Source organism: Phacochoerus africanus, chromosome 10, assembly GCF_016906955.1.
Source record: "Phacochoerus africanus isolate WHEZ1 chromosome 10, ROS_Pafr_v1, whole genome shotgun sequence".
Classification (NCBI taxonomy): Eukaryota; Metazoa; Chordata; class Mammalia; order Artiodactyla; family Suidae; genus Phacochoerus; species Phacochoerus africanus.
The window spans coordinates 84,224,153-84,249,112 of NC_062553.1; the positions used below are offsets into that span (position 1 = coordinate 84,224,153).

The 24,960-nt window shown below is 38.4% G+C and overlaps 1 protein-coding gene across 7 annotated transcripts in view; it reads right to left on the reverse strand.

Moving 5' to 3' along the window:
* Positions 1–259: 259 nt before the first annotated feature.
* The window catches only part of GAB1 (GRB2 associated binding protein 1), a 130,718-nt gene continuing 106,017 nt past the window's right edge, over positions 260–24,960 (reverse strand). For 4 of the 7 annotated variants that reach the window (XM_047797973.1, XM_047797975.1, XM_047797968.1 and 1 more), the window contains 7 exons: positions 24,817–24,902; positions 24,321–24,624; positions 15,585–15,674; positions 13,552–13,645; positions 12,380–12,503; positions 5,439–5,561; positions 260–2,250 (listed from right to left, as the gene is read on the reverse strand). In XM_047797973.1, coding sequence (XP_047653929.1) covers positions 2,092–2,250; positions 5,439–5,561; positions 12,380–12,503; positions 13,552–13,645; positions 15,585–15,674; positions 24,321–24,624; positions 24,817–24,902 — 980 coding nt within the window. In that variant the 3' untranslated portion in view covers positions 260–2,091. The remainder of the gene's footprint in view (positions 2,251–5,438; positions 5,562–12,379; positions 12,504–13,551; positions 13,646–15,584; positions 15,675–24,320; positions 24,625–24,816; positions 24,903–24,960) is intronic. The other 3 variants (XM_047797974.1, XM_047797970.1, XM_047797971.1) reach the window with 1 other exon arrangement.

The window sequence follows — 24,960 nt, forward strand, 5'->3', positions numbered from 1 at the left end:
AAAATTGAGAAATGACACTAAAAAATTCGTCATTGCCTTAGACACTTCTGATCGGTAGCTTTAAAGCAAGATTCCTATTTTTGAATTAGTGATATTTATTGTTGTGTTCTAAATCTCAAAGTAGGTTTATCCTCCATGCAACACAATTTAGTATCTCCATACTTGAACTGCATTGTGTGTTCTGATACTTTAGGTACAGTGCACCGATATGGGATTTTCTCTTGTTGCGTCATTATAAAACAGCTTGCGCACACCAAACTCGAACAATCATTTTTATTTAAAAATCCACCTCAAAATTCAGTTCTGCGTTTTAGTTTTTGTTTGAAAAGAAGCAAACATTTAAAAGCATCAAATGTGACTCGTCTACAGTTGATCTTGTTATGAACACTTTTAGTTCATGGAGGGGACATAAACTCATTACATGGATTAGGCACAGTACAGTGGCCAGGGGGCCGGAAACTGGGCACATCTGTGTATTCAGGCAACAGTAAGAGGTCTGAATGGAGGGGGACAGGCCTCAGCTGTGGGCTCTCCTATCTCTGTGCCCCCTCCAAAAACTGTTAGTATGTCTCCAAATCAATACATAAGAGATTGTATGTAACTTAGTTAAAAAAAAACAAACAAACAAGCCAACAACTATACCTGCTTTCTACATTACATTGTAAAGCCAAGACAGATAAATATAACTGTAGCCTCACTATATATCATTTGTGGTCTTGACAGCCTTGTCACAGGACCATGTTACAGGTGAGACAGAATTATACGATAGCTTCCATGGTTTCAGAAATCTGGTTGGAAGAGGTCCATGACTATAATATTTCACATTATAGCAAGGCTCCAATATTTATGGTATTTGGGGCAGTGAATATAAATCACAGTACAAAATCATTCTTTTACTGGAAAAGCAATAGGTGCTACATATGAGAATCATTTATGAGACATCTATTTTTTTAAAAAAATGCAGATATAAAACATTAATTGCATAGGGATTTAAATAGGATAAGGCCAAGAAGAATATTAAGTTTTAAAAAAAATCATAGGGCACTATGGTGTTAAAAGATAGAATTTCATTCTTAAAGTAATACATCTGAATGACTGTCTAAAAATCACAGTATGTTGCTAAAACTAACAGCAAATGCCATGTGTCATCAATTCCAAACCGGAAACCCATGTTAAAGGACCAGCAAGAACAGAACTAAAGCTCCTTGTCTAAACCCAATCAGTGTTATCAGCACACCAGTGCTTGGTACGTACCTGATTAGTTATATAACCTACACTTGGCCAAAACAGTTTAATACGTGTTAACGAGTGTTGAGAGCACATCATCACCACAGAGCACACCGTCAGTGATTTGTACACTTACTTGGTAGTGTAATTATTTACTCTTTCCAAGGTATAAGATCCCACCTGGCAAAATCTTCACTCAATGAACCAAAAACACTGTAATTAACAAAATATAATAAAGTTCCACCACTGAAAACTAAATATACACGAACCAGAGAACTGAGTCCTGATACCAGAGAACTGAGAACTGATGAAGCTGAGCATTTCGGAAAGCAATGAATGATGAGTCCAACCCTATTCTGGAGTTTTAAGCTAACAGGTTACCATGTGATGGTTCGGGTAGAAAGGCAGGCTGTGACTGGACTTCTCCTTTCCATGGTGTTCCTGCATTTTAAAGAGCAGTTTCCCAAACTAAAAGTAGCTTAGTTCACTCAGCATCGTTCTTAGAGCAGTGTGAGGAAGAATAAGAACTCCCAAAGGAACCATGTTACGATCCATGGGGGAAGACCCAAACCAATGTTTTAAATGAAAAAGTGCATAAATACAGTAATACTAAGAAAGTGTGTTAACTATGGGACAAATGCTTCTCCGGGAACCCAACAATACTATTTTCCCACATTATGTACATGTGATGAGTTGTTCAGCTACCAGAAAGCACCAATGACAGTCTCAACTGCTTGACTCAGTCTGAAAGGTCCTTTGACTTCAACTCTACCTAGAGTCAAAGAGTCAAGTCCTTTTCCATCAAATAGGGTTTTCTCTTTACCATTCAGTCCTCTTTTGTTCAGAGACAGCAAAGTGGCGTTTTTACTTCACATTCTTGGCTGGTGTTTCAGACTCTGTGGACTGCCTCCCATCCGTCCAGGCTTCCCGGGTGCTCTTCAGAGCCAGGGTCTTCTGTTGGTCAACCACGACATAGTCCACTCTCTCGTCAGCTACACTGCTGCCTGAGCCGCTGCTCTTTTGCTAAAAAGCAAAGGAAAGACCTATAAACACCCACATAAAAGGAGTGCTTCTGAGTGAATTCCAACCTTAAAACACAGACACACATGCACTGCGAATGACTCTTGATATTCTACGGGGTCACAAAAAAATAATGTTAACTACCTCTGTTTAACCATGTTCTCTCTCTCCTAACTGTACTCTGTTTCCCCCTTAAATTTAAAATCACTCTATCTGGAGTTCCCATTGTGGTGCAGTGGAAATGAATCTGACTAGGATCCATGAGGATGTGGGTTCAATCCCTGGCCTCACACAGTTGCCATGAGCTGTGGTGTAGGTCTGATTCGACCCCCAGCCTTCCACATGCCGCACTTGCGGCTCTAAAAAGCAGAAAAACAAAGCAACCCCCCCCCCCCATATTTAATAATTCAAACTGATGCTCCCATCAGAGATGGAATTCTTATAAAAGAGAACAGACACCTGGTTCATCTTAAGATACAGTTTGCCTTTAGCTTCAGCTTAATTTTAAGTCTTGAGAATACATACCAGTGCCTGCTTTCAGAGCTAAGAGAGAAGTTTTTGAAAAGGAATATCTCAAGAATGGAAAAATCGTAAGATACAACTAGATATTTGCTAAGTTAAAATAAATGTGATTACTAATGCATTGCCGGGCTTGCTAAAATTAAGGGAAATAACCAAGGTGTGAAGGAAGTGGAGGGGCAAAGAGCTGCTGAAGAGTCAAGACAGTGTCATCTTTAGGATAAATGCCAATATGGGCAATGCTGTTAGGAGGCGTTGGGAAACAATCCTGTTAGGCCATCACCCAGAGCGGACTGAGGCGGTTCTAGGGTGGCAGTATCACCTGCTTCCTAGTAGAAGCAAATGCAAATCCTTTTTGAGGGAAATTTAGGTCTGCAGGTTTCCCATGGGTAGGCTCAGCAAAATAAATTCTCAATAAAAATATATGAAACACACCAGGAAACAAGCCATCAAGTGTGTGAGTTAGCAGAAAGAGTAAACACAGATTCAGACCTCCATGGACTTCAGATACTGAAAACGTGGCAGAAATAGTATGAAAGACAAGTTTATAAAACGTTTAAAGGAATTAAAAAATTAAATAAAAGGAATAACCAAGGAATAAGAAGCCCTTCAAATCAGCTAGGCATATTTGAAAAAATACAGGTAGAACATGACTTTAGAAATGAAAAATAAAAATCATATAATTAGTATTTTAATATAAATAATAATAAAATAGTAAAATTAAAAACTAAACACATGGGTTAAGCAGAAGAATTGAGAATTAGTGAACTTCGTGACAGATCTCAAGAAATTATCCAAGTAAGCATAAAGACATGATAAAACAGATAATATGAAAGAGTGGTAAAAGGTATGAAAAACAATGAGAAATTCTAACATCCAATCAGAAACCTTAAATGACAGAATAAAGGGAATAGTGGAAAAGCAATATTTAGAGAGATGACGATTGAGACTTTCCCAGAAATGACAAAAAATATGAATCTAGAAATAAAGACTGCATAACTTCTACCACGAAGAATAAATAAAAATCTATGTCTACACATCTAGACACAGTGTCATGAACCTGGAGAACACCAAAGATATAGGAAAGATCTTAACATCAGCTGGACAGAAAAGACCAGTCACCTACAAAGGAATTATAATTAGATCGACAGCATACTTTTAAAAAGAACTTTATTTATTATAGTTGAGTTACAGCATTGTGTCAATTTCTGCTGTACGGCACAGTGACCCAGTCATACATAGATAGGCATTCTTTTTCTCATGCTATCTTTCATCATGGTCTGTCCCAAGAGATTGGATATAGGTCCCTGGGCGGTACAGTAGGATCTCACTGCTTATCCCTTCTTTTTTTTCTTAGCATGTTTCTAAATATCTGGAATTTATTTCAATTTAAATCATATATGAATTTAGCTTATAAAATGGAGGAAGAATACTTTTCATCCTACCAATTTATTATTCCTTACCCTTAATACTTATTAACTGTTTATAACATTCTCACCACAACTCTTGACTGAACGATTATAAAATATATAATCTTTTCCTGGATACTGTGTAATTATTTATTTTTTTGCTTATCCATTCTAAATGTGACAGTTTAGGTTGACAGTATCCTTTTCAAGAGGAACAATGGAAGCCAGATGTTAGAAAACAGTATGTCCCATGTGTTGAGAGAAACTGTCAGTCAAGACTTGTTAACTTGGAGTTCCCGTCGTGGCTCAGCAGTTAACGAACTGGACTAGCAGTCATGAGGGTACGAGTTCAATTCCTGGCCTTGCTCAGTAGGTTAAGGATCTGGCGTTGCTGTGGCACAGGTCGAAGACGAGGCTCAGATCCTGCGTTGCTATGGTGTAGGCCAGCAGCTGCAGCTCTGATTCAACCCCTAGCCTGGGAACCTCCATATGACTCAAGTGCAGCCCTAAAAAGACAAAAAAAATACAAAAAAAAAAAAAAGACTTGTTAACTCAAAAACTGATCCTCTCCAACCGCAAACTCTTTTTTAAGAATGAAGGCAAAATAAAGACATTTCACTTAGACACAAAGTGTGAGGATTTACCATCAACAGACTTTTACTAAAACTTTTAAAGGAAGCAGGAAGAAAACTGATTAGAGAAGGAAGGTCTACGATACAAGAAGGAATGATTAAAACAATGATTAAATGATTAAAAAAAGTTAATATTAATGACTAAAAAAGAATGATTAAAAACAGTTGATTAAATGATTTAAAAAGTTGGTAAAAATGTAGGGACATGTAAATAAACACTTTCTATATTATAAGAACACCACCACTAATAATGTCCCATTTGTGTGTTTAACAACAACAACAAAATCCCCCAAATTTTGGGACAAAATTAGCAAGTAGGTCAGAAAGGGAGTAATTTGAGCTAACAGTGGAAAGGGAGTGAAGATTTTGGAACTTCAGAATTTAGTTAAGTTAGCGTTTCAGTGGCAACAACTTAAAAAGTAGTAAGTGTGTGACTTCCATACCATTAGAAACAAAAAAACAAATGTACCAATCTGCATAACGCTGTGATTTATAAAAAAGCATTAAGTAATAGACTTTACTACATTTAAATGAAACATATTAACACTATTAATAAAATCCCCCAAAGGAGACATGATTCTTCAGGCTTAAAAGCTAGCTACTTGTACTTCTAGAACAAGGCTTCACTTACCTTACGTGGTGGTGTGGACTTCCCAGTATCTAAATCTAGATCTAAGTATTCCACTTGTTTGTCTCCTTTGGGTTTGATCATTGGGCTGCTTCCTCCATCAAGACTATTACTGCCGAAGAGATTCTGAAAGTGTAATACAACAAGATCCACTGTCAAACATTCCTGGGACATACTGCTTATCACCTTGTTTGTCATCTACGAAGCCTAAACATTAATTTCAGGAAGACACAGCTTGAAGAAATGTCTCCTTAGAAAATTAAATGATCTTTGGGGATTGGAGAAAAATAAATAACATTAAAAATTTGCTGAAAATATAGCTTAGATAAGCAAGCTAAAAGTAGTTTGAAAAGTGAAACTTAGTTCAGATTAAGACTGGGACATTAAGCTACAGTTACAAGAGCTCTACCCGAACACTGATAAAATGATGGAATGATAACTGTACTCAATCACATGCTTGCTTTTTTTTTTTTTTTTTTTTCGGTCACACTCGCAACATATGGAAGGTCCTGGGCCAGGGACTGAATTCCAGCCACAGTTGCGATCTACAACACAGCTATGGCAATGCTGGATCCTTAACCCATGGAGCCATAGCGGGAACTCCTCGATCACATTCTTTAACTATGGGATATGTGCAGTCTTTGCTTTCAGATTAATTTCTTTTTAAGGATTGACTAAGCTGGCTGAGTAGAAAGACACTAAGCTTTCAAATTAAAATTTTAAAGAAGTTCTGTATTTTATTTAAAGGCTTTAACATCAAAATTAGTTTAGAATAAGCACAGTAACTAAAGGCTATGAATACCAACTGTACTGGCAAAGTCTACTTTATTTCGACCATCTGGAATTTTTACCACTCAATTTTCTGTCTCCTCCTAGCTCTATCGCTTCTATATTAATAGGACCTGTACAACAGATGGACTACTCTCTAGGAAAAGAAAAAAGGAAGAGAGAGGGCAGCAATAAATAAAAAGAATGAAAAAGCCTGAGGCAGAGAGATGAAAAAGAAATAGGTTATCAGGAACCTATTAAAGACGATGCTAAATAAAAAGGGATAACATGAACTTATGTCCCTATGTATACCCTTTACTCTGATTATGATGGTCTTCCAAATGAGCTCCCAAACCAACTTGCTTCCAGGCCTTTTTTTTTTTTTTTTTTGTCTTTTAGGGCCTCACCCATGGCACATGGAGGTTCCGAGGCTAGGGGTCAAATTGGAGCCACAGCTGCTGGCCTATACCACAGCAATGCCAGATCTGAGCCACGCCTGTGACCTACACCACAGCTCATGGCAACACTGGATCTTTAACCCACTGAGCAAGGCCAGGGATGCTAGTCAGATTTGTTTCCACTGAGCCATGACCGGAATGCCTTCCAGGCCTTGTTTTTTGCTTTTTTTAAGGGCTGCACCCTCGGCATACGGAGGTTCCCATGGCTAGGGGTCCAACTGGAGCTGGAGCTGCCGGCCTATGCTACAGTCACAGCAACGCAGGATCCGAGCCTTGTCTTTGACGAACACCACAGCTCAGGGCAACACCAGAGCCTTAACCCACTGAGCAAGGCAAGGGATCGAACATGCATCCTCACGGATGCCAGTCAGATTCGTTAACTGCTGAGCCATGATGGGAACTCCCAGACCTCGCTTTTAACCTCACCTAGAAGTGTTGCCGACTGCATATTCATTATGGACTTTCACCCTCGAGTCTTCTATCACATAGATATTACAGCTGACATGTCCTCTCATACTTCTGAAGAAAATCGTAACGATGTAATGAACCTGACAATTTTATACCTGTTAGTATGAACAATGCAATTTGGAAACTGAATAAATCTGGGTCTGCTGATTCCCCCATATGGCTACTCCATTTTTTTTTTTTTTTTTCCGGCTCAGGCTAAACAGAGTAAGCTACAATTTAGGGAAAGGACAACCTCTAGGAAAACACTGAGTTTATTCCCTTCATTTATAAGCAGGGCTGCAGACAGCCCTTGTGAAATAGTTTTGTGATTTGGAAAAGGTGCTTCTTCCTCTGGGGTGACAGAGTTCTGTGCCAGGACCCAGAGCCTGGTGAGTGGGACATGGCCTGGGTCACCTGCACTCAAATGCAGTGTGTGCAGGGTCTACTGTAAAGACAACGTCCTGTACACAGCAGAAAGCCTGAACGACCGAATGTGACCACCCTATTGGTAGCAACAGGTTTTTAAACCACACTTTATCAACTACCATTAATAAAATATTTAAGAGGTATTGACCGTAAAATGTAGGGCACAAAAAACCATTAAGCAAGTGTTGGTCAAGCAGCGCCTATGGCTGTTCTCCTCCCCCTTCCTAATTCATGAAAAACCTGAAAAGTTTTTCTCCAAATGACTCCATATTTAATTTTCAGATAAGAAAACCAAGCAATACTCTGTATGTGCATGTATGTGTGTGTGACTGTGTGTGCAATTTTGTATTCAAATGTAAGACAGAACCCATACCCGGAATTTCCCTAATTGCAAACATCTAGACTTGTTCATGGTATTGGAGGCTATGCAAGGAACCCTTGAGTTCATATGATGCACACATTTAATCTCAGGAAGCTGTTCCTAGAGAGAATTTCTCAGAATTGCTAGTTAAGTGGTTTTCTGTCTAACAATCACTAAAACTGGAAGTTTTTTCATCTTCAAGTATTGTTACAGGGAAGTCTCTTTGCTTTGATCTAATCTCAACTGGGAACAGCCTGTCTGTTTTCTAGCCTTTCAGTGTTTTCCCAAAATGGTTTAGAAAAACCCTAAGATTCTAAGAGTTATTTACAAGTATTCTGTGAATTAAAAGAAAAAAAATAGTAGTGCTTTTTCTAAAATTCTTTCAAAAATGCTTAACATCATTAAACATATTTTTTTTTATTTTTGCAAACTATATGTCTTTAGTAATGGTGTACTATCACTTGACTTTCAGGTGTTACGTTAAGAGTTCCTTTCACCAATGCTGGACTTTGAATCTTTGTATAAATGAATAGGCACCGATCACTAATTCACTGTTTCATTAGACACTGCCTATGCCATCTCTATGACTGCCAGGATAGGAAAGAGATCTTGCTCCAACATTTCAATGTATAGAATTTAATCTTCACTGTCCCTATAGTCCAGATTTGATCCCATCCTTTCTCAATTTCTCTAATTTTTCTTACAGACTTCATCAATCCAGGCAGGTGTTAGATCTTATGAATTTCTACAGTTTTCCAGGAAGACACTAAATTCCAAGAGGTGTGGGAAATACTGCTGTAACTATCACATTCTTCCCTGAGGAAGTTTTTTGGACTATGATGGGCCCTTGCAGTTGGCAACACACCTGGAAGCCAGGTAGGTTGGAAAGGGCACAGCTGACTTTTCTATTGTGGATGGAAGATGGGTATTTTCACCTGGGACATTTTCGCTTATTTCTAACACTTAGGGCCTATGTGCCTTAGAAATTCACCATCTGGGGAGTTCCCCTCATGGCTCAGTGGTTAATGAACCCGACTAGGATCCATGAAGATGCGGGTTCAATCCCTGGTTTCGGTCAGAAGGTTAACGATGTGGCTGTGGTGGAGTTCCCATTGTGGCTTAACGAATCTAACTGGGAAACATGAGGTTTCGGGTTCAATCCCTGGCCTTGCTCAGTGGGTTAAGGATCTGGCATTGCCTTGAGCTGTGGTGTAGGTTGCAGACATGGCTCGGATCCCGCATTGCTGTGGCTTTGGTGTAGGCCAGCGTCTACGGTTCCGGTTGGACCCCGAGCCTGGGAACCTTTGTATGCTGTGGGAGCAGCCCAAGAAATGGCAAAAAGACAAAAAAAAAAAAGAAAGAAAAAAAGAAAAAGATATGGCTGTGGTGTAGGCTGGCAGCTATAGCACCGAATGAACCCCTAGCCTGGGAACTTCCATATGCCTTGGGTGAGGCCCTAAAAAGCAAAAAAAAAAAAAAAAAAAGAAGAAGAAGAAATTCACCATCTGGTAATTACTTTGATACCTCTACTGGTAGGCAAAATTACCTTTCTGGCTTAGTGTTACAAAATCTAAAAGACCAATTTTATATTTCCATTTCCTCTGACTTTCTGATTTTAAAAAATAGTTTTTCTTTCTAGTCTTTTCCTTTTACCTGATACCTACTCATAACAAATCATACTTTCAAACTTTCCTATTACAGGTCATTTCCAATATTTTAATGGTTATTTACCATTTGGGACAAAATATGACTTCTTAATATCTCAGAAAATAATTACTTTTGTAACAAAAAAATTCATTCAACCATCTAAAGGTGAAAACTGATGTGTCAGTACTCTGATGCAGCACTAAGAATTACTAGAGGGCATTTAGTACAGTAAAAAATAAGTTAATAAAAATAATAAAACACCACTCATCAAACTGAAAAACAGTGACTCCAAAAGCAAAAGTTGATTAATAAAAATTGCCCTGTGAAAAATTAGTGAAAACATTTATTGATAAACAGTCTGTATTCTATTTCAGGGTTGACATAAATATTTTAAATTATCTTATTCACTTTGAACACTTAAATTTGGTAATATTTAAAGTTAATTAGTTCAGGCATCAAATCAAGCTTTTTAGGTCACTTAATTTTGGTCCCTGACAACATACGGTTGTGAGAAACCAGTTTTTGCCTCAAGTCCGATAAAGACATAAATTCACTGATAAAACTGGACTTCATATTTAAACTCTCTAAACAGAACTGTTTTAAAATAAAACTTGGAAATTCCCTTGTGGCACAGTGAGGATCTAGCATTGCTGCAGCTGACTGTGGCACAAGTTTGATCCCTGGGCCAGGAACTTCCATGTGCCTCAGGTGAAGCCAAAAAAAAAAAAAAAAAGGATAGAAAGGAAAGAAAAGAAAAAAAAAAAAGCAATAGGAATGATACCCATTCCCAAATTTTAACATTAGGTATTTGCTTTTCAGATGCTCCCTGGTTGTGCCCCACTCTGTTCTCAGTTTCTCCCCTGGGAAGAGATTTTTTGGTCTGGCCCACTGTCCCTTGGTCCAGAGGCAATGCTTTCTAGTTCCTTTCCTGCCTGTGTGGCCAGAGACTAGTTTTGGTCAACGGTTTGTACTCAGCAGTTTCTGGGAACCTTCTTTATGAGGCAATGAGGTCGGAGCCTCTGCTCCTCCTCCCTTCCTCCATTCTGCAGCTTGGAATGGGAATCTGCGGGCTGGAACATCTTCTCGTTCTACTCTGCACGTGAGCCGGACTCAGGGAACAGTGGGCTGGGGAGCTGGAAGGGGCAGAGAGCCCCGAGGGCTCCTGGAACCAAGCTGCCGCAATTCGGAACTGACTCTCTAGACGTTTACACAAGAAAGAAATACGTGTCTGTCTTAAGTCCTTCTTATTCGTTTATTTTCTGTTACTCAGAGAGGACCCTTATGACAACAGATGTACTTATCTACTAAAATACAAACAACAGAGCAAGCAGAGCCTCTTGTTTAAGGGAAAGCAAAACATTTTTAAAAATTTAAATTGGCTTGTATTCTTAAACATCTAAAGTATTTTTCTGGCAACTATCTGATTTCTGGGGAACATAATACCTACTATTATTATAAAATTTTTCTGCCTTGTGGTAGTAACAGCCGATCTGAAGGAAATCAGGTTTTAACAGGTCTTCTTTGATCTTTAAGCCTTTCCTAAGGATGTATTATTGAAAGATTATCAAAAGACTTTGGATATAAGATTATTTCATTCTAAGAGTGCGCTGATGTGGGGCTTGGAGAAATGCATTATAAAAATGCTTCCAGTATGAACTACCTAAATGTCCTTCGACAGAGGAGTGGATAAAGAAGATGTGGTACATGTACATAATGGAATACTACTCAGCCATTAAAATGGCATTTGCAGCAACATGGATGGACCTAGACATTATCATGCTGAGTGAAATCAGACAATGAGACATCAACATTAAATGCTATCACTTATATGTGGGATCTAAAAAAAGGACACAATGAACTTCTTTGTAGAACAGATACTGACTCACAGACTTTGAAAAACATACGGTTTCCAAATAAGACAGGTTGGGGCATGAGGGGATGCACTGGGGGTTTGGGATGGAAATGCTGTAAAATTTGGTTGTGATGATTGTTGTACAACTATAAATGTAATAAAATTGAGTAATTAGAAAAAACAAAGAAGTGGAGCCTAGATGATACAGTCCGAAGAAATCAGCCTCTGGAGCCACAGAGGTGGAAAGGGTAAAAATAGATCTGCAGGAGCACAGTGAAAATTAACAGCACATAGGATTCTACAGGTATTCTTTGCTTTATAGATTTTGGTTGTTATGTTTCGACAACATATTATGATAAATAATAATTAAGCTCTGTTCCTCAAAAAAAAAAAAAAAAAGTTTCAGTATGAAGTATTTTCTTGAAGAGTTTCAAAAGTCCAGTACATCCTAAAAGAAATATAACTGGAAAATTTTATGATTTTTTATACTAATTTATATATCTTCTTTATAGACATTGATACCACACTTTGACCCTCTATTAGTTTTAGACTTCATCATACTATCTTTTTTTGTTTGTTTGTTTCAGGGCCATACCCAGGGCATATAGAAGTTCCCAGGCTAGGGGTCAAACTGGAGCTGCAGCTGCCAGCCTACACCACAGCCAGAGCAACACGGGATCCAAGCCATGCCTGCAGCCTACACTACAGCTCATGGCAATGCCAGATCCTTAACCACTGAGTGAGGCCAGGGATCGAACCCACATCCTCCTGGATACTAATTGGGCTCATTATTGCTGAGCCACCATGGGAACTCCTTATGATACTATTTTTAAAAAGCTTTTTAAAAAGTTGCCCTGTATCCTTTTTCCTGAAGGTGATAGAGAGAGATGGGTGGGTAAGGTGTATGGACTTGAAAAAAGTCTGGCGTGAATGATTCAGAAGGGCTGCTTAGGAAGGAGAGATGTTAAGAGAAGACTCTACTTACTGAGTCTTCACTGGACAGGTTTGGGTTCATGGGAACATAATTCTCTTCGCTGTCGTGCGAGTCGCTGCTGGATGTCGTGCTGTGCACTGAATCTGGCCGGGGAGACAGGGGGAACCTGGAGGAGCTGATGACAGAGACGATCGTGACACACACATCTGGACTGAGGCTCCTCAATCCACTCCAAAGTACCAAGGAGTGCCAGCACATTCTTCCAGCGATAGTTAAGCTTACCGTCATTTACAGTGCATGTTGATTACAGTACAATTTATCACGCGCATTCAAATGCACAACTAGTATTTACAGTTACTTGTAAAGGGATTCTTTTTTTTAATTTTAAAATTTTGCTTACAGTTGTTAGAAAATATTGGCTATATTCCTTATGTTGTACAGGACATCCTCGGGGCTATATTACACCCAATAGTTAGTATCTCCCACTTTCCCACCCCTATGTTGCCCCTCCCTCTGCTCCCCACTGGTAACCGCTAGTTTGTTCTCTGTATCTTTGAGTCTGCTTTTGTAAAGGCGTATTTGCAAGCACTGAATTATTTGGTGGACCAAAAAAAAAAGTATTGTTAGTGATGTGAGGATAAGTAGAAAGGCACAGATTTACAAAGACAGACAAGAACTCCTATTTTTAATAATTGGCTATACACACACACACACAAAACATGAAAACATTCAACACAGGTTTGTAAATGCATCCATTTTCTTCATTTCCCCATACACATTTAAATGAGTCTTGATTAAACAACCCCCTCACAAGAAACTATTGTACTTTTCAGAGCAGTTCTCAGAAATTTCTAGCCTCATGAATCTTTTGCTTTTAAAAATTACTGAGAATCTCTAGAAATTTTTGATATGAGTGATACCTATTGATATCACCATATTACACATCATAGAAAAAAATTAAAATATAAGCATACACAAATGCTCTCTTAGCTGTCACAATGAAACCATCAAATATTATGCCATCTATGGAAGTCTCCGGTGCATACTCATGAGAATAGGAGAATGGACAAAGCAAATGACATTTTAGTATCTTAATGAAAATAGTTTTGACTTCACAGAATCCCAAAAGGGGGGCTCCCCAGACCATCCTTTGGGAACCACTGTTCTAGGTACTTTCCATTAATAATGACCAATCAAAGTACCTTTTTGAAACAAAGACTTACTCTCGAGCAAAACTCCTGGTGATGGGAGATCTAACCGGGGCCTGTAATTCTTCCCATTCTGGCAATGGTTTTATTTCTAAAGGTGCTGGCTTGGCTGAAACAAAAGAGAGTAAGAGAGATTTTAGGATACAGAAATTTGGAAAATAAAAAGATCCTCTTTCTACATCTCTATTTACATATTACAGCCAGAGTACACACACCTAAGACCCGCTGGTTTCACACATGAAAACAAGTTCACAGTTGTAATATGATTTTCCTACAGGTACAGAGCTAAAACAATTGGTGGCAAAAGCTAAGTTAGACAATGTATCCTGACTGTTGCCTGAAAGCCTAAATAAAGCTCTATGATTACAACATATTTTTTAATTTAAGTGAATATTTTATGAATATAAACTAAATGAGAATAAGAAAGAGTAATGTGACCCAATTCCTTCCTAGTTACTTGATTTATACTTTTCATTATTTCCTTATTTTATTTTTTTCACTAATTTTATCCTCAAACATGGAGATTTAACTTTCTATATAAAAATGCTTCAAATTATCAACACTGAAACACCAGCTATACAATATACATATGTGATGATGTTTAGAAAGCAATAAACACACAAAACTGTTAAAACCAAAGACTGAAAAAAGAATTAATGTCCAAATTTTTTTTGTCTTTTGAGGGCCAAACCCGTGGCATAAGGAGGTTCCCAGGCTAGGGGTCTGTAGCCATTGGCCTACACCACAGCTCATGGCAATGCCGCATCCTTAACCCACTGAGTGGGGCCAGGGATCGAATCCTCAACCTCATGGTTCCTAGTAGGATTCGTTTCCGATGCGCCACGACTGGAACTCCCAATGACCAAATCTTTTAAATTAGTTCATGCCCAGTCTGGAAACAAATAAAACAAAGCAATAAAATGCCTTTATACTCAAACTCAGCTCGGAGAAAAGGCCATAATTAAACACTTGCCTCAAATTTTTAGCTTCATTTAACCAACAGTATTCTTTAAAAAATTAAGTAAAAAAAAATGCTAAGATACGTATTATTTTTATTTAAAAGCTGTCTTTCTTTCTTCACCCCACTGCTGTGGTAGACAATTACTCTGCTAGTGTATATACCACAGAGCTCCTGGCCCTTAAAGGTCAGGCTCAAAGTTCTCAGAAATTCATGAAATGAGCAAAAGAACCAAAGCAGTATTACTTGCTGATATTAATTATATTTTAGGAGACTATTTAAACATAGTAGGTAAATATTTTAGTTACATTTCATCCTGCTACTCTAAAGAAAAAAGTTTCATTTTTTCCCAGGCATTCTTCCTCCAGTCTTTGTCCTCATATGTTTACTTCTAATCAACCAAGCTATGATTATCTTCAAACTATAAAAGAGGTAGTCATTTTAAAGGATTATGTAGATTCACTGGGGTTTATGACTCAGTTATTTTTCTCAACTTGAATACCCCCCAAATCGATGTGATTTTCCGAAGAGTATACTAAGTTCAAGATAAAATCATTTTGCTCATCTAAATACTTAAAATGGACATGAACAGAATACTGTGCTCACTGAAGGTATTTATCTCTCATGTTTTCACTTTTTTAAAACCCAAAGGCTAACAACAGTCAAATTTAGTCAAATTCTAAGTAACAGTGTAAAATAATGAATCCAAGGAAATGACTGATACTGTCTCAGTACAGAATACATAGTACATACATTACACCTAAATACAACTGGAACTCACAGGCAGTTTACAAATGTAAAGAAAACAATGCACTGATATCTAAAAGGTTAAAAGAATAATACAAAGGACAAGACTGAATATCATATATTATCAAATATCTAACATGCTGCTGCTGTTAATTGCATGACATATAGACTCATTGTGAATTATGGGAAGCATTCACTTTAGAAATGACGTGCTGGGAAGCTTTATTTTATTTACAACAGCAATAGTATGGAAGGCTTTTCTCCTTTACTTTCAAAGGAAAAAACATCACAGAATAAATAAATTCCCAATACCCCATCCAGCATGCGGTGCTAAAGTACATACCCTTTCTTCTTGTAGCAAAGTCACCTATGGTTTGTGAATCAGTTCGCTCTAAACCATGGGGTTTGGGTCTTAAAATTTTAGGACTTTGACCTAATTGGTAAAAAGAAGACTCTCTTAATATAATGTTATTTAATTGGAAAAAAAAATGGATTCTGTAAAAAAGCAACAGAGCCCTGAGCAGAAATGTTACATCTCAAAAGCATAAACAAAAGACCCCTCTGTGGAGACTACCTCAGTCTTGCTACACACACACAGTCAGGCTCAGTACCATGGGAACCAGGAAGCTGCATGCAACAATGTAATAAGCAAAGTGTTAATAAAAGGTGGTTGCATTTTAGTGGCATAAGCCTGGTTAGTTGTTATCTTTATTTGGAGGAAGGGAGGAAAAACATGCCATGTTAGTTATTCTTCTAACATGCCTTAGAAAATTGGATCAAATGAAAAATTATAAAATCCCTCAGATTGCTAGTATCTGGCATCTCTTCCGAGAGTACCAACCAAGGCCTACTTTCTTAACTTGATGGAGGTGTTTCAAAAACCTTTGTCTGACTACTCCTTCACCTCCTGAGAGCCCTTCTAGAGAAGCAATTCGGCAATGTCTGCTAATCCAAGATCAAAACCAAGACCATCATTCTCTTTCCCAGGATCCTCTGGGGTTGCCCAGTGACACCATGTTGCAAGGATGAGATGTCTAGATTGTCTAGTTTTAATCTGTCTTGTTTTAATCTGCGTATTTGAAAGCACACATTCAGATGCCATCTTTTTCTTTCTTTTCTTTTTTTTCATTTAATCTCTGCCACAGGCAGGTACTGCTGAAAAGCCTTACGAAAAGTACAGGTTTAACAGTCAGCAGTTGGCCTCATACTTTTTTACACTGGAAGCTTGGATGCCAGAGTAACAATAACATTTCAATCAAGAATTTTTGGATGGTTAATGTGAGAAAAAGAAGGTACATCTATATGCATGAATGGGTTACTTTGCTTACAGCAAAATTTGACAGAACACTGTAAATCAACTATAAAAAAAGAGAGTTAAAACTCTTCTCAATGGCACCAAATTCTCTCTTTTTCTTGGCATTTACAAAATTCAGTTGATATCTATTAGATGGTAAAATTAGAGTGTGATGACTCATTGCTGATATCTAGAAAAAACTTAAGTTTCTGAAGATGTGATTTCCCAGCTTACACAACATGAAAATTTCCTAATTCTCTCACGTCTTCTCAAGGGTAAAATCATATTTTTTTTCATAGAAAAATACTTCATTAAGTGAAAAGAATTTTTTTTTTACAGAGCATTTATAAAATTTATATATATTTTCAATTCCACACAAAGTTTAAGGTTGATTTTAGGACAAAAATCTCAATGTAAAAATGTTGCACTGGATTGTACTCAGTCACTTAGGCATTTGGGTAGCTTTATTTCTTTGTATTTTTAATTGCCAGGCTCAATTCGACATTTAGGTTCCTGACAGAGTTCAGAAAATGGTACTCAGATGATGGTGCAGTATTACTTATGAGGAGAGAAAGGAGAAAACGTCAAAGGTTTAATCAAGAACTTCTCCTCTACTGCCTGGAGGCCATTTCTTGGCTATTTCTCCAACTGCTTAAGAAAAGGATGAAAGTCAACTAAAGAATAAGAAATCAGAATATTGAAAAGTAAAGGCAAAAATGAACCACGTCTGGAGATGGGCTGATTCTCAAATTCTGAGAGCCAACAGAGTAACTCATTTGAGCCTCAGCTTTTAAATCCAAGGCAGGTACAAGTGGGCCGGACTAGGTTTAAACACACAAAGCAACATGACATATTTCACTTACTGAAGAAGCACTGGCTACTAGGGAAATTCCCATTGTGATGTAACCCTTAAGGGGTTAAAACGACCTCACCTGGGTTTCTCAACCTTTGGATCATGTGATCAGCTCCCTCATTTGGAGAGCAGGTTGGTACATCTTAGCCTCTAGTTCAGACCTCTCCCTCAAGAGCCTCATCTGCATTAACTACAAAACTACCTGACATGGAAGTTCGGCAGGTTTCATACCACATGGTCAAAGTGGATTCTATCCTCTTTGATCCACCACAAACCTGCTGTTTCCTCTTTCTCCAGTTGCTACAGCAGATCTTCTAGGAGTTACTCTAGATCCACTTTCTCTCCCATCTCCCTATATCAATGCTATTTCTATTTATTATGAATGGCACTGGTTTGTTTACATTCATCCAAGAAAGTAAAAAAATCTGCAAGTCTGAAGTCCTTTCCTTTTTAAATGTGCACTTCATTTACCTGGTCTGTTTTTCTGAAAGTGATGAACTCACACTGCATGGCTTGATGACCTCCACCTATACTCCAAGTGCCCTTCAAACTTGTAAAAATAAATCACTCTAGGTCTCCAAGTTGGAGGGAGCAACTGAGAACCAGGAAAGCGATCTTTGTTAGGCCTTCCTGTCTAATCATTTCTAAAGCAAGGCTTTAAGAATCCTGGATTTGGAAAACTAGGCAAAGCATTCTTTAAAGAAGATGCTAAAAAAAGTGTGATTTTATAACAGTTTACATTAGAAAAAATACAACTCTTTTCCTATCGTCTCCTTAAATCTTAGAATGAGCTTTCTAGGGGCCAACCTGATTATGTTACTTGCCTACATAAAACCCTTTAATGGTGTACTCAGAATCAAGCTCAAACTCATTAGCATGGATTATAAAAGCCCCAGGGTGAGGCACCTGCCAGGCATTTGGCATGTGTTCCTGCATTCATACTTTCCTCCCTCCCACCCAAGACTCTGAGCCAGTCCTGTCCCGGCTCTTTCTAAAGGATCTGGGTATACTGTTTATTCTGATTAGAAGATCTTCCACCATCATTTAATTGCCACTCACCCGCTCAGACTTTCCTCAGAGGAGTCAGCTAACCGTGCCAAGAGCTTACCTCAACCCCAGCCCCTTCCATGCTAATTATGATAATGTGTTTACTTTTCTACCTCCTCCATTAAATGGTGAGCTGCTTCAGGAAAGCCACCTTTTCTTCCTTGTGTTTTGAGGCCCAAGACCTACCAGACGGTCTATCCTACCGCCCGGAGACCCTTCAATTTGTTTTGATGAACTGCAGTTCTCTTAAAGCTGACGGTGTTTAATCTGATCAATGTCATAATTTTGTGTTTGTCTTTGAGAAGGTAAATAAAAAGAGCCATTGAATGTTGTTTCAAAAGTTGATCATCCCCATTATGGTCAAGGCAGTCACATGAGGTCATGCTTCAGAGGAGCAGATGGAATCCTCTTTGAAAAGCCCAAACATGATGAAGTTTGATTTTAACAGGTACTGCTTACATAAATTTGACTCAAAGTGGAAAACATATTTTCTCTATCATTATAGGATTAATCAGCCTAAATTATTTACTCATCTGATGTTTCAAAGATTATGCTATTTCTAGTAGGCACCTCAAATATCAAGAAAGAAGAGGTGTTCCTATTGAGGCTCAGTGCTAACAAACCCGACTAATATCCATGAGGATTCGGGTTCAGTCCCTGGCTCCACTCAGTGGGTTATGGATCTGGCCGTGGGTTGCCGTGGCTGTGGTGTAGACCAGCAGCTGCAATTCCAACTGGACCCTTAGCCTGGGAACCTCCATATGTCATGGGTTGGGCCCTTAAAAAAAAAAAAAATCAAGAAAGAAGAAAAATTTACAACATTATGATCCTCTGTTAATTCTAAGAAGTCATCAAGGTCACATACTAAAAAACTTTTACACTTGTTTTAATGTTCTCCTTGTATAAAGGGGAATATAATCATGACAATTATACTGGAAGGTTGGGAACATTTAGGAAAAAAAACCCTGTGTGTAGAGGCTATGCTGTAAAAATGCACTCTACTCATTTCCTATAAACTAACCATACTGAAAATCTGACTTGAGAGCTCATACTTTAACACCTGTTTTTTAAAATCTAGTTATATTGTCTAGTATCATTTATTCATCTGCTAAACATTTATGAGTATAAAAATAGTTTTTAAAAAAGCATGTTTTTAATCACATTCAAAAAAAAACCTTTTTTTAAAGAAGGGCTCTTGAAAAAATGTTTAGAGCAAAGATATCAATGTGCCCAAAAAGATCCACCTTGGTAAGCTCCTAGATTCATCTTCTGGGTGCTTCCTCCACCAAAGTGAAGATCCAGACTGAAGATAGTTTAACCAAATGAATGTAAAAAAAACACCAGAAGTAACCTCACACTGCTTTTTAAAAAAAACAAAACAAAAAGAATGGTAAAAACGACTGCTGAAAGCCATGCATGGACAAAGCCAAACAAAATAAAATATAAAGACACCATATTTGAGGCTTAAACAGCTGCTATATCATGTTTGAAAGAGCCTGAACGGGCCTACTTAAGTGCAGAGATGAAGTCTGTAATAGATTTAGATAAGGACTTACTTTAAGAGAAATCACAATATCTTAAATGGCTTTTCTATCAAAATATAAAAATTTCAGTTGAAGCAATCAAAACAGAATTTGTCCTGCATTTCCAGTGACTCACCTGCTTTCCTAATATTTAATATATGTAAATTATGTTTTTCTCTTCTGTTAATATACACAAAACTTGGTACAAATACCAAGAACAAATACCATCATGGCAGAAATAGTGTGGGTGAAAATATAGCTACCACAGTTGGGTGATGGGTAAAAGGGTCCATGAAAATACATTAAACATAAGTGTTTAAAACATCTATGTATTTTTGCAGTTCAGTAACTCAGAAGTATTTGAAAAACTCAACTGTACTACTCACTGCAGCAGCTGATGCCTATAATTGGGGGGGTAAAAACAAGACCAGAATGTCACTAATTCACTGTAGACACTTCCAAAGAAAATCACAGAAACTGGTTAGACTGGGTGTTGAACTAGTTATACTGAGTTTTGAAACTAATCAGGCCATATTTTATAGAATTAGGTTTGCTTATTATGAGGTTTAGTTAATGAGAGATACTACAATAATAGATTGAGTCATGTATCTGATGTCACAAAATTTTTGAAAGGAAAACAGACTCATCACATGGTATAAATACACATAATGAGAAGAATTTCAGGACCAAACAAGACCTTTATTATACAGTTGAAGTTTTTAAGGACAGACTTTGCTCCAAGATCTGAATTTGGTTTTAAAATACATTCTTCTTGAATAGCTATAAACGTTCTAAAGTGAGCTGACAAAGTTTCCCCTGCAATATTAAATGCTTTTTCATGCTTCCTCTTTTATATTCTACTAATTTTATTTTTCTTTTTACAGCCACACCTGCAGCATATGGAAATTCTGCAGCTGCATGCCTATGCCACGGCCACAATACCAGATCTGTGGCTGCATTTGTGACCTATGCCACAGCTTGTGGCCACACCAGATTCTTAACCCACTGAGCGAGGTCAGGGATCGAACTCGCATGCTCATGGACACTATGTCAATCTGTACACTATCCTGCTCAGCTCCAATGAGAACTCCTCTTCTATTATTTTAAAAAGCAAAATGGATACAAGAAAAGTAACCCTCTGCCCTCCCTTTTTTTTTAATTACTATGACTGTAAGCAACCTCTTTACTGTTCTACTATTTTGATTCTGCCAGAAACTACGTGGATATTTTGTTCTGGGTGCTTTCTCGGTTCATTGCATCTCTAAGCAGAGATACTAAGTCAGTCATCTAGCTCATGAGGTCAGGATTGTCTTTCAACAGTTCAGTTAATTTTTATTTTTATTTATTTTTATTTTTGTCTTTTTGCCTCTTTAGGGCTGCACCCGTGGCACATGGAGGTTCCCAGGCTAGGGGTCTAATCGGAGCTGTAGCTGCCGGCCTACACCACAGCCACAGCAGCACCAGATCCTTAACCCACTGAGTGAGGCCAGGGATCGAACTTGCAACTTCATGATTCCTAGTTGGATTCGTTTCTGCTGCGCCATGACGGGAACTCCAGTTTAGTTAATTTTTAAAAGACTGAACAGCATCTCCAAAGTAACCAAAGAAGCTACTTTGTTCTGTTCCATAGTAAAGTCACCTTAGGTTGGTTTAGAAGACTAGGACAATTAATCTTTCATGTACTAGAATATATAGTACTTTCACTACATACATAGGGAGGTATAATTATACATATATGCAATGATATGATATATATAGTTTATGTATTTTATATACATAAGCTAATATGTATAATAATATGGGGTGCATGAACTCTGTCAGACCTAGGTGATATTAAAACTTTCCTAACGTAAAAACAGGGATCTTTTCTGATTCTGCTTTGCGCTTACCACGTAGAACTGTTAACGGTGGAATATACCAGGAAATTTCAAACTCTGTTCTACAGAGTGTGATGAGAGGCAGGGGAGGCAGTGGAGGAAGTGGTGAAAAGCTGGAAAGACTCAGAATTTACCCAAACTTTCCCCAAGCCATACCATCTCTGTATTTATGTGGCGCCTCAAGATATAAAACTGTTACATTTGGTGTCAAAAACCAGTGATCTGCTGCTAACATGCATTAATTACAGGAAAAATAAGGAAAAAACCAGCTTGGCATTAAAATAAAGATCTTGATGTTTCATGACACTTATATCTCAATCCTTCCACAATCTGTGGGCTCAATTATAAATCTATACATGCCCAAACATACTTTTGCATATTGGATGCAAAGAAAAAAAGATGTCTAAATAGATTGAAATTATACATGAGGACAAAAAGAAACAAAAGGAAAAGTTATCAAATAAAAACCTTGAGATGCTCACACTCTTTCTGAAAGAGCCAGCTCTAATTATGGTCCTGCTGCCAGGCCTGTCTGGGTGGCCAGGCACGTGACCCGTGACCAGCTTTCAAGCTGCTGGACCAAAGGTGGGCACTTGACCCAGTGGCAGCCAGCCTGTGGGTTGGACTACACTCTAGCAGTGGCTTGAGGAGGAAAGACACGGAGACCAATCAAATGCTGCTGGAGCAACCTGAAGTGAGTAAATAATGAACGAGGCAATTAGCAGCAGATGTGGAAGCTGCCAGGGCCCATAAAAAGGAGCCAGGAGGCGGAACTGAGGCCAAAGGGGCACTGGAGGCCAACACTCTCTGAAAGCAGAAAGCACCTGAGGGTACAGCATCAAAGAAAAGAGCGAAGAAGGAAAGAACATGACAGACAACAAGACAAAAGTAAAGACTTTCCGGAGGACAGAAATGCAGATAGGGCAGGACAAAGTGACAGGCTCCCAGGACCGTCTCAGTTCCTACTAACTTTTTCCATTTACTTACTTAAAAGTAAAAGAAAACCAAAGTCATTTTTTTAAAGACACTCTGAATGACCATCTCTGCTCCCCACAATGGGAATGTAACTGGAGTGATGACTAATGATCCAAGCCCAGGTTAATGAGACATTTGCACAAACATTACATGCTTTTTTTTAAAAAGAGGCTACATAGAATATATGAGACTTTTCAAATGTGCTGAATCCCCCAGAAGTTGTGCCACGCATCCCACAGCCAAGATACTAACTTATTTAATTGTTGAGATTAAAATCCACACTAGCAGCATGCTGCAACACAGCTGGCTGGCTGGGTTCAAACCACTCAAACCCAAATTTTAAACGTGGCTGCCCAGTACCAATTTGGCTAAAAAGCTTCTTTTACATTGAGTTCTTAACAAACCATGCTACCTTAGAATTTAAGGTTACTTATGAAGGCCAGTATGAAAGACTCGACTAGAAGCATTTGTTTACACCCCAGCAAAGGCAGAATCATTTTAAAGAAGTTGTTACATGGACAGAATGGAAAGAGTATACAAGTGACCTTTTCGTTCTTAAAGAATTATGTCAAATGTACTAATAATCTCAAATCAGACTTGATACTAAATACTCTGGAGGAGAGGTTACAAAACTGCAGCCAAAGACCAAATCTAGCTTGTAAAGGTATGTGGTAGGATCTGCCATATCCTGTGTTGCTTTTAAAAATAATTAAATTAGGAACCTAATACATGGCACAAATGAACCTTTCCACAGAAAAGAAACTCATGGACTCAGAGAAGACTTGTGGTTGTCAAGGAGGAGGGGTACGGGGAGGGAGTGGGATGGACTGGGAATTTGGGGTTAACAGATGTAACCTATTGCCTTGGGAATGGATAAGCAATGAGATCCTGCTGTATAGCACTGGGAACTATTATCTAGTCACTTATGATGGAGCACGATGGGGGATAATGTGAGAAAAAGAATGTATATATGTATGCGTGACTGGGATACAGTAGAAAATTGACAGAACACTGTAAACCGGCTGTAGTGGAAAAATAAAAATCATTTAAGATAATTAGTTGGCAGAACCTAAAAGTTGAAAGATAATACACAGAAAACCCCCAATTTGTGACTTTTTTTTTGGATAACAAAAGGATTTTCCTCTAGGGGTCGATGTTATTTCACCAAGTCCACAAAGGGTCACCCCCAGGCAGTAGTTAGTTCCTCCATGTGGACAGGGTAAGGGCATTCCAGTTTCTCCTAATTATCTCCTGCTGCTTGCCAATCCCTGTGAGCCTTTGAGTTTGTAACCTCTGCTCTAGAGAAAGGAGACTTAACAGTCTCACCTGAGCTTCAAGCTATGACATGTAATACTTATGCACCTATAAAGAGCAACACAAAAGTACGTAAACAAGTCGACAAGCAAGGCAATAGGAAATACTTCTGTATCTCTAGCCCCGATTCGATTTTGGATTTAATGACAGTTAAATGCAGATCTAACAGGCAGCCCCCAGCCCCTGCTCGCCCTACCTTTTCTGTCTGGCTTGAGGTTCCGATCCACGGGGGGTGGTTCACAGTCTGCAACAGGAACTGGCCTTCTGGGAGGGGTTTTGGGGCTGGACCTGAAGCCCATGTGTGCAGGAGGAGGAACTTGCATTCCAAATGAAGAAAAATCAAAGGTCCCCGGAGTCATTGGCACGTAATTTGCTTCCTGCATTGGTTCCGTAAAACTGCGGGAATGTTGCCGGGGCGGAGAGTTGGGATTCATTGGGACGTAATTTTCATCCAGTTCTTCACTTGATATACTTCCCACTGTCAACACATTTTTGATTTTCTAAAACACACATACATTTCTTTTAATAAACAAAGACTACTGTCAAACAGGAAAACACAATTGTAAGTCACGTCTCTTCATATGGATTTGAAGGGACTTTTATTTTGAGATCCCATTTAGTCTCAGGGCCCTAAGTGCAAGATTCTGACAATGAAATACACACTCGATGATGCCAAGGTCGATTATACTTACAAAGGGGTTAGGGAAGCCTTCGAGGGAACTAGATCTATCACTTGGAAGTGTTCGTGGAATATCATAGCAGTCTTGAGAACTAGCATCTAAAACAGAGAACAAACTATCAATATTTTCTTCCCACCTTGGCCAGTTCTCAAGGCA